We start from the raw sequence: 17,012 nt of genomic DNA, 5'->3' as shown, positions 1-17,012 counted from the left end.
TGTTCCACTGCACAGCACTGCTTTGGACGAAAGATAAGCGATTCACCTGCACAGACCCTTAATACGCACGCACACGGCGAAATTGCCAATAGCCAGTCGCCAGTCGAGCTGCAGCCTGCGAGCCCATAAAACGCCAGCTTTCAGTAGTCGGAGCGACATTTGAGTGTGAGAAGCGTGCCGCAAACGCAACGCGAAGCCTTAAAAGAGAATACGTTACAACATTGAATGAAAACACGATTTTGACAGACTAACAGATTGATAGATTCACAGATTGACAGAATGGCAACCGCAATCGCATTGAAGTGCAATTATATTTATTTGCTATGCTTAATTGTGTTCGCCTGGCAGATGTGCGCTGCCAAACAGCTGCCATTGCCCGCCAATGTCGCTGCCGCTGCCTCTGCGAGTGCAGCGACAACACCAGCAACAACAAAACCAGCGTCAACACCAATACACACAGAGAGCCCCAGTAGTGGCAATAGCGGTCATCAGCAACTACGTCACGAATCGTACGATAAAGATGACGACACAATTGCAGACGCACTGCCCCCTGCGGCCGCGCGCCGACGTCGCCAGGTGTCTGATTGGTTCATAGCGCCCAACACACGCTGGTGTGGGCGTGGCAATTTGGCAAATGGAACGTACAATCACTTGGGCGGCGCATCGATGGCTGACAAGTGCTGTCGGAAGCACGATCACTGCAAGATGTACATACCGGCCATGTCCAATCGGTACGATCTGTTCAACTATCGCCCGTACACGCTGTCTCACTGCAGCTGCGATCGGCGCTTCCGCACTTGCCTGAAAATGGCCAACGACGAGGACGCCAATACCATTGGCAAGCTCTTCTTCAACATGGTGCAGACGCAGTGTTTCGTCCTCAAAACGGAAACCCTCTGTCAGCAGCGGGGCACAGGCAGCGAGTCGGATAAATGCTTGAAGGAAACAGTGCGCCATAAGGCCTACCTCAGAGATAACAAAAAGTTTTAGGGGCAGGTTAGTTTTCAAATATTGGTAGCGGTCGGATCATGTTACATCAATATCTTGTTCATTTACTTATATAGCTGGGAATGCATCCGAAACCAAAGCCAGTTGAGTTAAGCCTGCCAAGTGCGTCAGCAAACAATTAACATAAAAAGCAAAATTGGCATTTGACATTAGGTTTGAAACCTAATGGCAAACTAATCTCGAAGCTCAGATGAACAACAAAACAACTTGAGCAATTGCTACACTTAAAACTCGTACTTACGAAAGACATACATTATTACTAAACTATACTCTACATTAAGCTTTCTACTCTATATATGTATACATATATATGTCAACTACTTAACTTAACTTTCGTAGTCTTAGCTTAAGCATACAAACATACATAGGCTGCCTGTAAAACAAAGTTTTAAATAGTTTATAGCTAAAGTAGTTGGTCTAGCCAGTAGTACGCATGACTATATATGCGTAGTTTATAAATAATGAAAATGATAACTAAATTGTTCACCTAATGACACTAATTTATTATTAAGTGTTGAGGCAGACGACTCGGCTTTGCCTTGATTTCAATTATGCTTACATTACGAACACTTTAGTCTATTGTAATTAGCGTTTAGCTCGGAAATACGAAAGCAACAATAAAAATGAAAGTGATTAAATAAAATTCTACGAATTATGTCGTATCAATCAAAAATAATTGCTTTGGAATTTTGTACTTTACACTCGGGACAAATGTTATCAGGTCTCGAAGGTACTACGTATGTACATTTACACACTCACAGTGTGCATGTATGTGTGTGTGTGCGCCTGTATGCAATTGGCGGAGGATGGTTTATTAATTGATGGATCTTGTCTCAGTTTTCAGTCTCATTGACGTAGTTGTTGCTGATGACCCTTTGACAGTAACCCCTGATGATCACACACAACGCATTTCTCCGTTATTCTCGTCATTTTCTATACAAATTTTGCTTATATGTTATTGTCTAGGCGATGATGCGTCATGATGGATCCGGGATTTTTAGCACTTTGGACAAAACATCCTCGCACGTCATAGCGACGATGCGCTACTGCCTATCGGCATATCGATAACAATGCAATAATCGTATCCTGTCAAACAGCCCGTTACAGACTCGAATTCGAGTTCAAGTGCAACCGCTTCGGGCTATTTATCACTGGCCGTTGCAGGTGTGCGACTGTGTGAAGGGGGTGTGTCTGTTGTTGTTCCACATTCCAGATACTTCCTGATATTACAGCGCCGTGTACACTGTGCTTGCGTCTATTTTGTAAACAAACGTTTTGCTGATAACCGACAGTTGTAATCCGAGAGGCTGGTGACGTGTGATGCTTGTTATTCCTATTTATAAATATCGCTGCGTTGTCTAAAGGTCAGCAATGTAATGAGTCCTACTATACAACACATTACACAACTCAATATTACACACACATATGTATATATATATAAAGCGTTGATTTTCGGCTGTGAAGTATGAACAAAGTAGCCTTTCGATTGCCAGCTCATAGTAGATACATATACATATGTACATACATGTATGAATAAATAAGTCATAAATAAATACAATTAGAACAGAGCTATTTATCAAACCAAAATTGCATTTGTGTGAAAAATTATGGATCAACGCAATGAAGTGCGCAGCCTCGCTGATATCATTGATAGCCAGAGCCTCTCCGGGAAAACTCTGATCTGCACTGACAGCGACAGCGATAGCATTGAGGAGGACGACGATTCGTCAACTGACCTAGATATAGGGTATTATCTAACAAGCAGAAATCTAATCATCTAACTATTGATCCCTCATGCAGGCTTGCCGCAAGCAACTTAACACTGAGCGCCGACAACCAGCTAACGTACACGCGTCAGTACTACGGTATGCAAAGCATGGCCACGCTGAGAGTTTTGGATGTCCTCATCAATGTCTTGGAGTACCAGGCCTGTGCCAGTGATGCGAAGCTCTTGATGTTTGCAGCGGCGGCCCACAGCGATGGATATCGCAGCAACTTGGTGCCTGTGCCATCTATTTTTATGGGCGACGCATTCTACGATATCGACGGATTGCGTCGCATCGTCTCCTCCTGGCCCAGCTCTCACCGTCTGCTGCAAAGCCTGAGTTCCAACTACCGAATCAATCACTTGGCCGAAACAGACATCAGCCACATTCATCTGCTCCACTGGATTCTTGTGTGGCAGGCGTATCCGAGTCTACGGCGCGTCGACGGCGGTGAATTGCGTTGGCTGTGCAAGAAAATGAATCTAAAGCGCCCACTGCTCAATCCTGGCTACATTCTGCAAGTAATTTACAAGGACGATCCGCGCTGCTATTGGAAGTCGACCAGTCCTCATGCCTACTTTGGGTGTCCGCTGTACTTTCTTTACCGATTGCTAATAATGCGCGACACGCCCAGACCGATGCATCTGTACGAGTTGCCAGAGTTGGCAGCCGCTCAGTGCTCCGACACAAATTGCAGTGGCTGGATGCATTCGCGCTTCGGTCGCGCTCCACGCTGTCTGGTCATCTGCCAGCTAGTGGATCATTATGAAATACGATTACAGGAGCACGGCCAGCCGGAGTTTGTAGTCCACGATCCATCCAGCGTGCGCGTGCGCTATTTACTGTTCTATTCTGGTGTCAAAAAACGTATTGAACTGCCGCTCAACTTTGCCAGCCGCCTGGACTATAACAACAGCAACATGGACAACAAGGCAAAGACAAAGAGATCTGGCAATAACCGCACGCTTTTTCGAATAGCCCGTTGGCTGAAGAAACACGCCCTGAAATTAATTCATCGGCAGTCCCCAGTCTAAAATAATCCAAACTTCATTACCATAACACAGCCAACCTTTGGGTTTTGGTTTAAATTAAAATTTAAAATGATAACGTGATTTTCAATGGTGCTGCCAAACGATTCGAATGGTCGAGAAAGTGGTAAAGTATACAGGTGCAGCGATTCTTTACTGTGTTGGCAAACGTTGCAAACTATCGAGTATAAAGTTGCAAATTGCAATTTACTCTGATCAGGCAGCGTCTGCAATCGGTGATAGTAATCGATTAGGGGATTTAGTGGCAGCGATGCTTTCCGTTGGAATTACAAATTTTATTTTAAACATCAAAATTAACATGTGATGGATTGATTTTTAGCGAAACTAGATGGTTCTGCCGGCCATCTGGACGTTCTCTGTGGTGTAGTCGAGTACACTACGATAACGTCGGCGATAATACTGGCATTGGCGCAAATAGACGCTGATCAACCCCTTAACAGCCTCGAAGGTGAAGGCTCCCAACACTATGCTTAACAATTTGCTGTTCACATTGCCATAGAGAGTCTGCCCAATGAGTACTGAAAAGGTGGGCAGACTAAGGGCCGTGCAGACACGGCATGTGGCTCGCTCAATATTCTCCGAATTCATGGTACCGGCCTGCATCATTTCATCCTCATCGACCGGCTCCAGACTATCAAAATATTCATCGGTTAGCGGAGCGCCAGGCAGTAGATCCCCCTGCTCATCATAATGCTCCAATGCCACAGACTGACGGTGTTGACGGCGCAGCCAGCGCACCATCCAGTTATCCCAGTCAAAACGGCGCAGCAGCAACAAGGCACATGGCACCGATGGCAAAACGATCAACAAAAAAGTGGGATCCTCTTTCATCAGCTGAATGCTCGTATCGTAGCCAGCTATTTGGTGAAGTGTAAGCGCTCCGTAGGAGAGCGTTGCCATATACACAACAGTGGCCAGCATACCCATCAGAATGCTAGGACAGAGCAGACAGTACGTCCTCTCCACACTCTCGAGCATTGCATCAAAACGGCAAACTGGTGGCATCACAATAATGTACTCGGTGTAGCACTGGGGGCAGGTCACCGGAGCGTCCGGGTTGACTTGCTGCTTCTCATCAATCCAGCGGCTGAGGCAAGCCTCGTGCACCCACTTGTTGGTGCCACGGCAACGACACGGCTGCAGCCAGTCGTGGTGCAAGGTCCCCCCTTCTGTATTCAAGCAGATCCAGCACATGCGCTCCTCACTTGAGCCGTCCTGGTGACCGCGGCCTGCCCGTAACATGGCTTAATTGAATGGATAGATCAATGGATTAATGGATGGATAATATTTATCAGTTTAACCAATAATTTTGAAACGCAACACAAACGTAATTTGGCTGGCGCTCTGAGGAGCGCTGAAACTCAGACTTTCTCGAGGAATTGCTTGAAATTTTTGTTATATTTATACTAGCTGCTGTTTTTTTTCAGACTTCAAAACATGTTCGAAGTTAAGCTCTTAACACAGCACCAACAGATGCCCGAATGTGAACTGAACATACATATTTCAAATCCATTGGGAAGTCCATTAACATGGCTTGCTTGGTTTCAAATCTCTATTTCCCCCATAAGTGCCATTCGGGTGAAAGAGACAAGAGATCTCCTGAAATTTATTTATTTATTTACTTTTACAAAGAATTAATTCTAAATAACAAGTTTTAAGCCAGAGCAACGGAGGCCTTCAGACAGCTCCTGAAATATATCCTATAAATATTATCCATAGATGAAGGCTAGCATAAAATCCTATACAATTGAAACAAGTAAGAAAGCTTTAGTCGTAATTCAATAATTCTTTGCGTCTTTCTGCTTACACAAGAAATACACACACACACACAAACACACATAGGCAGCATTATTAATTAATTAATTGTTTAATAACTTTTCTTGTGGATCTATCTTCATAAAACTTTTAGATAGTGATTGTATATTAAAATGCGTGTACAAGTCTCTAGTATTTGCCATATGCCTTTTACAAATTAAAGGGCAAGGAGTGAATTGTAATCGAAATTCTATAAAGTACATATGAATGTACTTTTAAAATTTTGCGACTCTAGCTCCAAAGATGTAGCAGATATAATATTATTACTAATTTTCGATAATGTTTTTATTGATAAACAAATAACGGGACAAGTTATCGATTTTTGGAGATAAACTTGATATCCGCGCTATATATACGGATCTTTAAATAAAAATTTTGAAGTCTTTAGCTCTTATATCTTCTGAGATCGACGCGTTCAAAGATACGGACAGATGGACGGACGGACGGACAGGGTTAAATCGACTCAGCTCTTCGCTCCGATCAAGAATATATATATATCTTATGGGGTCTGCCATTCCCACTTCGTCCTGTTACATACATTTCAACAAAACCATTATACCCTGATTTCCCATTGAAAATGGGTTCAGGGTACACAAATTGTTTGAATAAATACAAAAACAATAAATAAATCAAAAAAAAAAAAAAAAAAAAAAAAGGAAAATTAAATTAAATTTTCATATCTATATATATAAAAGAGAGTTGTGTAAAAGTGCTCCAACACTTATAACTTGATATGTGCCGGACCAATTTTCATGGTTTTTGATTTGTTGGATTTGTCTCCGCCACGAGTAGGTCAGATCTTTAAAATACTGAACAAATTTGACGAATACTTGAAAAACGCGTTTTTTTCCCTAAAGATTCAAATTTCCATTTATACTCAGTAGCCTTGACAACAGTGACAGTTTCGGTCCTGTTTAGAAGTAAATAAACAAATGTAGTCAGTCAGTCTACGGCACAGCCTCGAGCAGACCTGACTATTCAACAAAAAAAAAAAAAGAAAAATCAACCAAAAAAAAAATTGTTTTTCCAAACCAAAAAGAAAAATATTTCAAATCAAAGATCTGCAAAAATTCAAAAAAATCAAAAGATTAAAACCTGACTGTTCAAAAAATAAATAAAAAATTCAAAATTCGAAATTCCAAAAAAAAAGTTAATTATTAAAAAGTGTATTTTTGGCTTTTTATATTTTTGGACTTTTAAACTTTATAAATATTTCAAATCAAAAATCTGCAAAAATTTAAAACAAAAATCAAAAGATTAAAACCTGACTAATCAAAAATAAAAAAAAAATTCAAATTCAAGTCACAGGGCCAACTCTGACTATTTGTGGCCTCAATCTAGAAAATGCGTGTTTTTCTCATGGTCAATTGTACGTGGCATGCTCACGTGTTGGCAAACCATCCGCATTATTTGTTCTTGCACCCGACCAAAAAACGAAGAATGTCGTTTACCACAAGGTGCTTGAATGAAAATCCGATTAATAAATTAATCAGAGTGTATCCCAACCTGAACAACATAGCTTTCAACAATTTTTTACCTAGAAATAATGTAGAGGGCAATGCAACGTTTGCCGGGCCAGCTAGTTAATAATATAAATAAGATGAATATATTAAATATTGAAAACAAAAAAGAGAGCTCTAGTCGAGACTGCTCTACTGAGCGATTCCCTGAGCTCTGATTCTTAATTTATGCATTGCTGAGCTATATCGACTCAGATCAAGCATATATGTACATATGTGTTTATTGGCCTCCTTCTGCCTGCTACATACATTTCAGAAACCCAATATATCCTGATTTCCCCATTTGCAATGGGCTCAGCAATTAACAAGAAATACAAATTTTTGAATTGTAAACTGTAGACAACATTTATGCTTCAAATGATAACATTAAACTACTTCTTGTCCTTGAATCACAATTGCACATGTATATATGTATTTATTTCATTTCTTCTATATCCAAATGTATCTCAGTTTATGTGACCATAAATAATGAGCTCCTTCTGCTCCGATTACATTCTTTTCATTGAGTTTTTACTTTAACTGAATGATAATACTTTATTTTTACTTCGTGTTTTTGGTGTTGGACTTTGAATTAAAATTGTTAAGGATTTGAAATATACTAAATACCTTTATTTTTAAACTGTGAGGGAGATGTGAAAGCGATATAATATAGGATATATGTAGACATAATAAATACAAATATATATTTATACATAGAGATATAAGAATCGATCAAGACTTAAATTTAGTTGAGATAAGGAAAGCTAAAGTATGCGATGGGTTAAATATTATAGTCATATGGAGATGACCAACCTCAAACTAAATTTGAGTGTCGTTCTCCAAGCCAGATTCTTGAGCGTGTTCTGATTTTAGTGGCTTACATTCTGCACTGGGTAAGTGGCACACGCCAACAGGTTTTCTAGTTTTTCTTTTACTTTTTGGCGGCAACTGCAGCTGTAAAATAGGCGAAGGCCAATCTAGCGAACCACAAACTGGATCTGACCGGGTCTTGAACTTGGAGTTGCCTTCGGGCACACGCATCGCTTATTTGATAGGGGAAGACCTTGGGCACTTACCAGATGCACTGTCCATATCGAGATTTAAGCAATGTTGAACAGAACCACTGAAACGCGTAAGCAACACGCGACACACAACATAAACGGCATGAACACAATGTTTCACAGCTTCACCCAAGAAAACAACAAACAAAACAAAAACAGAGCACAAGATCCACGTTGTAAGATCGAAACCCTTTCTGGGAGTCTTTCGCGATGCGAGTGTTGCGACTGATGGACGGCACTGAACTTGTCAGCTCGAAAGCAGAGGAACATTTGGTCGCCCGAGCTCGAGCTAGAACAGGTGAGCCAGGTGTGCGAACCAAGCGACGAAGCGGCCAAGAGACCAGTTGCCTTTCCATTCCACTTTTTCGACTTTGGCAAAGGCAACGGTAAAATACAAAGCTGGAATCAATTGGGGCACCTGGCCAAGCAAATGAAGATCAACCTGAAGATGCTGCTTGGGGGTACATCAGGTGGTTTGACTAGTCACAGCAGACACCAACTGCCAGTCGCCTGCCAGAGAAAGGGAATGCACTGGATTCTCCGCTGACTCTCAGTGAAAACTGTAGCCTAATTCCTAGCTAGAACCCAAGTGTATTCATAATCTATATCCAATCTGTAAACATATATGCTTTCACTATTCAGTGTCAATTATAGGAGGATTGATGATATTTCCATACTTGTGCACTAATAAGAATCAGCTAGAAATATCCATACTGCAAGGGCTTAAAATTTGGGAAATGTTTTTAGATGTATGTATGTAAAATTAAGTAATGCTTTGGTCTTTTCCTTTTTCTTTTGGATACTAGTGCTTTGAATGGCATCTATGAGAATTAGAGATATTTTTATTCATTAGATAAGGAATCTAAGCCATATACTACGTATGTTGTATATAACTATTTGAAATTGAACTCACAAAGAGAATGATAACTAGAAGTACTTGATGAGAATGAAAGTGTCAATAAGTATATATATTGAAAATGGGTATTCAGATGATAATAGCAGAAGACATTATGATATTTTATTTAGGATCTACTGCTTAAAATATTTTATAGATTAAATAAAAACACAGAAGAGCGCCAAAGATCAAAGATCAACTATATACATAGCTTTTGTACACTATGTATTGATTTCCATATGATAATCTATAAATGTAGATAGAGAACTAATTGATGGATAGACCTAACGATGGATTAAATATTTCCAATATAATATTCCAGTACAGAGATCCACTAGATGATGCCCGTTAGAAAATGTACTACGAATATGCTAGATGAAAAGTTAAGGTAAACTTTGCGACCAATTAAATAATATTGCACTTATAAGACCACAAGAAAGTAATTGTAATATATTTTTGTACAAAAATAGTTTTTTATTTGAAATTTTTTTTTGTTGTTCTTTTTGTTTTTTTTTTTGCTTCTTTTGTTTTGGTTTTGGTTTTTTTGGTCTCTGATAGTGATGAAATGAATTGTTTATTATTAATAGCTAATTTGTACATAAAAATAAGTCACAAGCTGCATTTATTATTGCATATTTAGGGGCTGCGGTAGCCGCAAAACTAGCAACAATCAATGAATCGTGCAACAGAAGGCAATTACGCTAAGACTTTTCATAGTAATGATAATGATAATGATAATGATAGTGATAGTGATAGTGATATTGGTTAACTGGGTTTCTCTGATTTGATTTCATTTGATTTGATTTGATTAGCGTATTTAGTGTTGTATTAATTCTCAGGCAAATTTAATTAGTTATAATATTCTCTTATATAAAATTGGTTGAATTCTAATTTTTGTTTTTCATTTTTTGTTAAATATTGCTTGGTTTCCTTGTTATTTTTGTAGTTTTCTGTGAGCATGAACAACAATTTGTCTAAATAATAGTATTAAATGTCATTAAGGTATAAAACGGTAATCGCAGTCTACAGAGGCTATTGCAAACAATTCATTTAACAAACACAATTCGAACAAGCATTTAAATTAGGTTCATAATTTTCGATATGCAAGATAGCGCCATCTAGCGCCGCACGCCCGCACTACGCAAACGTGAGCTGTGTGAGCAGGAAGGAGATGGTGGGAGAGAGAGAGCTGAGTTCAGCTTTCTACATAGCCGCGGCTGCCGGTAGATGTCGCTATTCTCGCATCGATCGATTTCAATAAGCGTTCCACATTGAAGTACATTTGAATGCTCATATATATACATATATAGTGTTTCCAAATCTGTTGATATATTCAGGCGTATTATTTGTTGTTGGCTTCAAAACGTACAATTTGTTGCTTTACACATACATATATATATAGTTTATATGTATGCTCAATTTGTTAATGCATATTAAATCCTAAATTATATGTATGTATATATATTTATGTCTATATATATATATATATATATATATATATATATATATATATATATATATATATACATATATATATATATTTGTATGTATATATATATATAATTTGAGTTTATAAATCGATCAAATTGTATTTTGGAACTAAAGCTAATGATTTAGCAACGTCTTTATATCGGGTTACATATCAAGTTTTATGTATATGTATGTATGTATGTATATGTGTGTATATATATTATATATTTATATTTAGATGTATGTATGTATGTATAAACGTTTTCTTCAGACTTAAAAATGGAGTTGTTATTGGTGTATTTAGCTTAGTTAGTTTCGAATTGCAATTAGTGTTTTACTTGTTAGCTCTTATTGTTTTTGGGGGCGTGGCATAAGGCGTGGCATCTAATCAAAGAACGCAATGAAAGACAGTCGACCATATGCTTGCATACATATCTACATACATATATATAAATTAAGATATATTTGTATATATGTATGTATGTACATATATCAAGGTATTTATAAGCTTCAACTTAACATGAGCTTGTGGTCTGAAGCAGCTTCTTCGGAATTCGAATCTCTATATTCATGCTATAAATATTTAAGGCAAATCGCTCAAGTCAAGAGGTTATATATGTTGACTACTATATAGGGGTTATATACAGTAACAGATCTGGGTACTATAACATGGATCTGCTACCACCAGGCTGTAGTCTGTGTGTCTGTCTCTATCTCTATCTCTGTCTCTGTCTCTGTCTGTGTGTGTGTGGGCTTGCGCTCTCGCTCTAATGTACGCATGCTTGAGGTATCAATGTATTTATAAACTGTTTGCCATCCCACTCGCTCTCGCACTCGCACTCGCACTCGCACGCGTACTCGCATTCACTATTGCTATCTCTGTCTCTTTTCGGCTCTCAGAGTCGATATTCGTAGTGAGCGGAGCGAGAACGCCGCGCACCGGAATACCAGCGATATGGCACCCGCTGCTGGTGCAAGGCCAGGCCCAGGGCCAAGCCAGAGGCGCCTCCGGCGCTGCCAACGTCCGCGCCGGGACTGCGCGCTAACTGCAAAGTCAGCGCCAGGCGCGCCTGCTAGGAGGACGATGAGGCCGACGGCGATGGGGTGCTGGCGCTGGAGGTATGTCGATGCCTACGTTGCTGCTGCTGCTGTTGCTGCTGCTGCTGCTGCGAGGGCAGCTGGAGACCCGGCGATGTCATGCGTCTGCCTAAGACACCCACGGGCAAGTTGCTGGCATCCAGATAGGCCTCCGGACTGAAGCGCACCCGACTGTGCTGCGATCCAATGGAGCCCTCCTTGGCGCTCAAGTAGGAGCTGTCGTCGCTGGTCAGCGAGTCGGGCGGCGTTGGATTCGTGGGCGTGCCCTGCTGCGACGAGATGCTGCCATTGAGCGTGTTGCTGTTGTACTTCTTCAGCGAGCTGCGCAGCTTGCCCTGGCTAATCCCCGCCTGCTGCAGTGCCAGCTGCTGCTGCTGCTGCAGCTGCTGCTGTTGCTGCTGCTGCTGTAGTTGGTAGCTGAGCGTGTGCTGCTCGAAGGGCAGGCTGGCTGGACGTGCGACAGGCGCATACTTGCTACCGGCCAACGGACTGTGCAGCATCCGATTGAGCAGCTTGGGCGAGCCGGCATAGAACTCTTGCTGGCCGGCTGAGGGCGGCGGCTGCTGCTGCTGCTGCGACGCCGTCGTTAGTTTTGGCGCCGGCTCGCACTCGTAGTCCACGTTGAGGTTCACGTTCAGATTGAGATTGTTGTAGTCGTAGAGCAGCTCCTCGTGCTCCAGCAGCACGTTCGAGTTGCTCGACACCGTCGAGGGTGTGCGCCGATGGCCGCCCGCACTGACGCCCATCTGTGGAACGCGCGGGGGCGGCGTCCGCGTTTGCAGCGGCGGCAGCGCTGCCACCGCAGCCACCTGCACCGCTTGCACTGCCTGCACGGGCGGCTCATACTGGTAGTCGTAGTAGTCGGGCAGGCGATGGTTGTAGTCGTAGGAGTAGTCCGGATACGACTTGCAGTCTCGCTCATATGCAAAATTCAGCTCTGGCCGATACGGAAAATAGTTGGAGCCTGCAACATGCAGATGGATCAGTCGAGTAATCGGTGATATTTAGCTGCCAACTGGAGGTGGACACTTACCAAAATAGCCGTTGCGATAGGCGCCGCCATCGTTGGAGTAGCTCGGCCCGTTGCGCAGGTAGTCGGCGGGCGCATAGAGCGGCGGCGGTCCAATGCCGCCGCCCACGCGGAACTCCTCGAAGCCGTCGGCGTTGTTGCAGCTGCTGCTGCTCAGCTTGCGGCGCGGCGACGGCGTCGGCGGCTGGGAGCCGGCATAAAGCAGCGCCACGGCCTGATTCGGCGGCTGCGGCTGCGGCTGAGGCACAGGCTGAGGCTGCGGCACAGTCGTTGTCGCCACAGCCGCTGTCTGATGCAGCTGATGCTGGGGCGTGCGCTGCACGGGCGTGTAATACGTCTGGCTCCCGCCCACGCGTCGCTGTGCCACTGACTGAGGCTTGGGCGTGGCCATCGATGCGCCCGTAATTCCATCCAGGGCTGAGTAGCTGCATGGGTGAGGGAAATGGAAAATTTTCAGAATAAGTTCATAGTCCAATGTCAAATACTTAACAACCACTTAACTGTAACTAACTACCAGTTAGTTCACAGAATGTAAACATCATGTTAAACTTGGCTTGACTTGAGATCGATAGGATGAGATTTGGCAAGCAGTTTGACAGGCACTTTAGCGGCAACTATCAGCTGTTTAACATTATTATACCCTGAACCCACCTTCAATGGGAAATCAGGGTATAATGGTTTTCTTGAAATGTATGTAACAGGCAGAAGGAGGCGTGGCAGACCCCACAAAGTATATATATTTTTGATCAGGGTGACGAGCTGAGTCGATTTGGCCCTGTCCGTCTGTCCGTATGTATGTACGCGTCGATTTCAGAAGATATAAGAGCTAGATACTTCAAATTTTTTTTAAATGTCCGTAATTACAGCGCGGATATCGAGTTTATCATTAAATATCGATAACTCACCCCAATCTTTTTTATCGATAAAACACCTTATCGAAAACTAGTTATAAGATTATATCTTCTACACCTTTATTGCTAGAGTCTCCAAATTTTCAATGTATGCTTACATGCAATTTATACAATTTCGTTTTTTGTTAAAATTTACCCCCCTCACCATCACTTTTGTAAAAAGCGTATTTCAAATACTAGAGACTTGTGCTTTGACATCCATATTCATGTTATAATCATAATCTGAAAGTTTCATGAAGATCGTACGTCCACAAAAGAAGTTATTAAACAAACAATTATGTTCTCATAGTAAGCGCTTACTGCCGCCCATGCGTGTGTATGTGTATGTGTATGTGTGTGTATATGTGTGTGTGTATGTGTATGTAAATGTTTGTGAATGTGTGTGTGTGTGTGTGTATGTATGCCTGTGTGTGCGTGCGTGTGTGTATGTCTGCGTGTGTGTGTATGTGTGTGAAAAATGATTGAATTAGGGTTCAGGGGATCTCGTAGTCGGGCATCCTCGACTAGAGCTTTCTTACTTGTTTTTAGGAACAAATCACTAAATATACTAAATAAATGAATCAGTTAAACAAATCTGTAGTTATTAAGCATATTTGAAAGCTGATTCGAACTTTAATTAAATGCTAAATTTTTAGTATCTACTTAAGCGGGATAATCATGATATGAATTGATTATCATTTTAGCTAATTGTTAAATATTTAAAAATCTCATTAGGCGAGAATAACAACACATTAATATTGATTGCTACTTTAACACGAAGTTAAAGTTGACAGTCACTATGATTTATTGTATAATATCTAAAATTTTATCTGAGCGAAAATAACACGATTGATTGTCGCTTTAACAAAATCTTAAATACATATTTAATCTTCATTGTGTCAAATAAGTAAGGCGCTCAAGTTAATTTTTGACAGGCACATTAGCAACATTGTCAAACATGAAAAAACTACCAATTGACAAAGGCATTAGCAATAGGTCAATAGGCTTTAGCAGGATGTTAAAGCTTATGGTCAAACTAATTGTTAAATACTTAACATAAAGTCAGGTGCATAACAGTAATTACTAAAACTTAGAATTAGATGGGTTTGACAGGAGATCTACTTCCTACTATTAAACATTAGGTCAAACTTAACAACAGGTTAAGCGAAGTTTGACAATTGACTGCAAAACAAACTTGTCAAAGTTAATTGTCAGATTATCCCATTGTCAAATATTTAACGCCTTGCTTGTATAATGTTTGACAAGCACTTACCTCATAGAGTTCCGATTGGGGCCCAAGTGACGCATCGCCTCCAATTGATGCTCGCCTTGATCGACCTGATCCGGCAGCTGCTCCTGGTCGTCCGCGTTTGTCGCCCTCGGCGCCGCCTTCAAGGCGGGCAGCTCGCTGAGCAGCGTCGGGTGCACCGGCGACACATTGGACATGCGCACATCGTAGCCGGCAGCGACGCCCGCCAGCAGCGATGCCATGTTGTAGAGCAGCAGCTCGATCACGGAGAGCTTCGGCTTGCGGGCCGCGTCGCCGGCGTAGAGCGTCGGCAGCGGCACGTTGCTGGTGAAGCGGCTGAGCAGATACGGAGATGGCGACATGATGGGCATGTCCGCTGGTCCCGAGCGCCAGTCCTCCTTGCTGTTGCCCTGGTAGCCTGTGGGGGCGGGCCCGCAATGCGGCAGCGTGAACAGTTGACGAAACAGTGTTGAGAAAAGTGTGGCTAAACGGTTACTGTTACTTCGGTTGTGGGTGTTGGTAAGTAGCTCGAGAGTGGGACAAGTAAGTTGCTGGGGGCTTTGGAGCTAGGGGCTAGGGCCTGGAACCCAAGGACGGGGGCAGGGTTCACCACGGGCAAGAACCAACCTATACCATTGAGAGATCCCTAGAAGCTCGTGCTAAATTAATTATTCTCTTATTATTTTTCATGATTTATTGTCCGTTTTCGTTAATGTGTATGCTTGTTGTTGTTGTTGTTGTTGTAGTTGCAGTTGTTCTTCACTTCTTTTTTATCTCGTTTTCTCTTTCAAATTACAAAATACATATGTATGTAGATATACAGATTACATTCAAGCCAACACGTAAGGAAAACAAATAAACTAAAAGGAATAGAACAAGAGTGCTCTAGTCGTCGTTGCTCGACTAGCCGGTACCCTGTACACATAGTGCAAGCAAGTGAAGGCAGCAAATCGAGAGTTTTCAAAAGTGCAATATCTGAGATATTCTTAGAGACATTCTTAGCAGACAGACATACATATAGATGGATTATATATTATATTATATACATATATGCTGACAGAATCGCTTTACATGGGCAGAAATACAGTTTCCGCAATGTTGCCATTGTCAATGCTTACAGGGTATTTTTGAAAAATAAAAGCAATGATACATAAAGCAAATTTCTTTTTTCTTTCTTATTTTTTTTTCGATGTTTGGTTTCTAATTATTTTTCATCACAGTTTTTTTTTCGGTTTTCTTTTTATATATATTTATATTTTTGTAAATCAAATACTACAAATAAATAAAAGCCAATTGCAATTCAATTAAAATCTATGTAAATAAAACTGCACAAGAATACCAAAGGAAGAATATCGAAAGATTACAACAAATTCAGGATTGATCAGAGAGCAGAGGCAGAAGAAGCAGAGAGAATCTTCAATCTGGCTACTGCAATCAGAAGGAATTAAACAAACGAACAAAAATATGAAGTACGACTAAGCTAGGCTCAACAAAATATTTTCCTCTTTTGTTGTAAATGTGCGTTTCTCATATATATATGTATATATATGCATGTATATTGTTTATATGTATGTATATGAAATATTAGATATGTCGATCGCTTTTTATAAATATTTTTTGTTGTGGCGAACAATTCTCCGATTTATCCACGCTCCACATTGTGTCAGCAAAGAATAGATAAAAGCTATATATATATGTATATGTCTATATATATCTCCTATGGAACCAGATATATGTCCATATCGTATGACTTATTTTTATCTAGTCCGCTTTCATTTGCTTAAGTTTCTTTCACTGGTCGCTTTACCTATACAAATAGCAAAATTTTGCTCTGATAATTTTGTGATAATCTTCGCGTTTTATACCTGAGTTTCAACTTTATATATATATTAGTTTATCTAATGAAATTCAATTCCACAGTTACACTTTTCGTATTCGGGCTGCGACCCATTGAAAATGCCGTTTCGCTTGCTTCCCTCTAGAGTATATTCAGCTATAGTAGCTGTGACATATTTGTTAGGGCTTTCACTAAAACTCTCTCTATATGGTATACCAATAGATTGCCATAGATTTTTCTTTAAGATGAATCTGTCAATTTCAAATTGCAAACTTTCCCTCACTCATTCTCTCTCTCTCACGCGTCTCTTATTCTAATATTTCCTCAATTCTTTCCGTTGTCTCT

At 41.0% G+C, this 17,012-nt stretch overlaps 4 protein-coding genes across 4 annotated transcripts; 2 read left to right on the top strand and 2 right to left on the bottom strand.

Moving 5' to 3' along the window:
* The first annotated feature begins 52 nt into the window (after positions 1-52).
* Positions 53-1,656, top strand: GIIIspla2 (Phospholipase A2 group III). The gene is made up of 2 exons (XM_018013739.2): positions 53-996; positions 1,065-1,656. Exon 1 carries the CDS (start codon positions 280-282, stop codon positions 988-990), a length of 711 nt encoding a protein of 236 aa, XP_017869228.2. The 5' UTR covers positions 53-279; the 3' UTR covers positions 991-996; positions 1,065-1,656.
* An 808-nt stretch (positions 1,657-2,464) lies between these two features.
* On the top strand, positions 2,465-3,881 carry LOC108617881 (protein mono-ADP-ribosyltransferase PARP16). The gene is made up of 2 exons (XM_018013736.2): positions 2,465-2,755; positions 2,809-3,881. Exons 1-2 carry the CDS (start codon positions 2,616-2,618, stop codon positions 3,806-3,808), a joined length of 1,140 nt encoding a protein of 379 aa, XP_017869225.1. The 5' UTR covers positions 2,465-2,615; the 3' UTR covers positions 3,809-3,881.
* A 179-nt stretch (positions 3,882-4,060) lies between these two features.
* LOC108617884 (E3 ubiquitin-protein ligase MARCHF5) lies at positions 4,061-5,329 on the bottom strand. Its single transcript, XM_018013738.2, has one exon. It carries the CDS (start codon positions 5,063-5,065, stop codon positions 4,148-4,150), a length of 918 nt encoding a protein of 305 aa, XP_017869227.1. The 5' UTR covers positions 5,066-5,329; the 3' UTR covers positions 4,061-4,147.
* A 2,073-nt stretch (positions 5,330-7,402) lies between these two features.
* On the bottom strand, positions 7,403-16,910 carry LOC149268134 (uncharacterized). The gene is made up of 3 exons (XM_089475796.1): positions 14,855-16,910; positions 12,695-13,116; positions 7,403-12,625 (listed from the first exon to the last, which is right to left on the bottom strand). The coding sequence occupies exons 1-3, from the start codon at positions 15,199-15,201 to the stop codon at positions 11,637-11,639; spliced, it is 1,758 nt and encodes a 585-aa protein (XP_089331922.1). The 5' UTR covers positions 15,202-16,910; the 3' UTR covers positions 7,403-11,636.
* Between the last annotated feature and the right edge of the window lie 102 nt (positions 16,911-17,012).

This window comes from Drosophila arizonae, chromosome X (genome assembly GCF_054131065.1).
Source record: "Drosophila arizonae isolate 15081-1271.41 chromosome X, UAZ_ARI_1.0, whole genome shotgun sequence".
Classification (NCBI taxonomy): domain Eukaryota; kingdom Metazoa; phylum Arthropoda; class Insecta; order Diptera; family Drosophilidae; genus Drosophila; species Drosophila arizonae.
The sequence above is the reverse complement of the archived record's forward strand: the minus strand, read 5'-3'. Positions and strand labels throughout refer to the sequence as shown.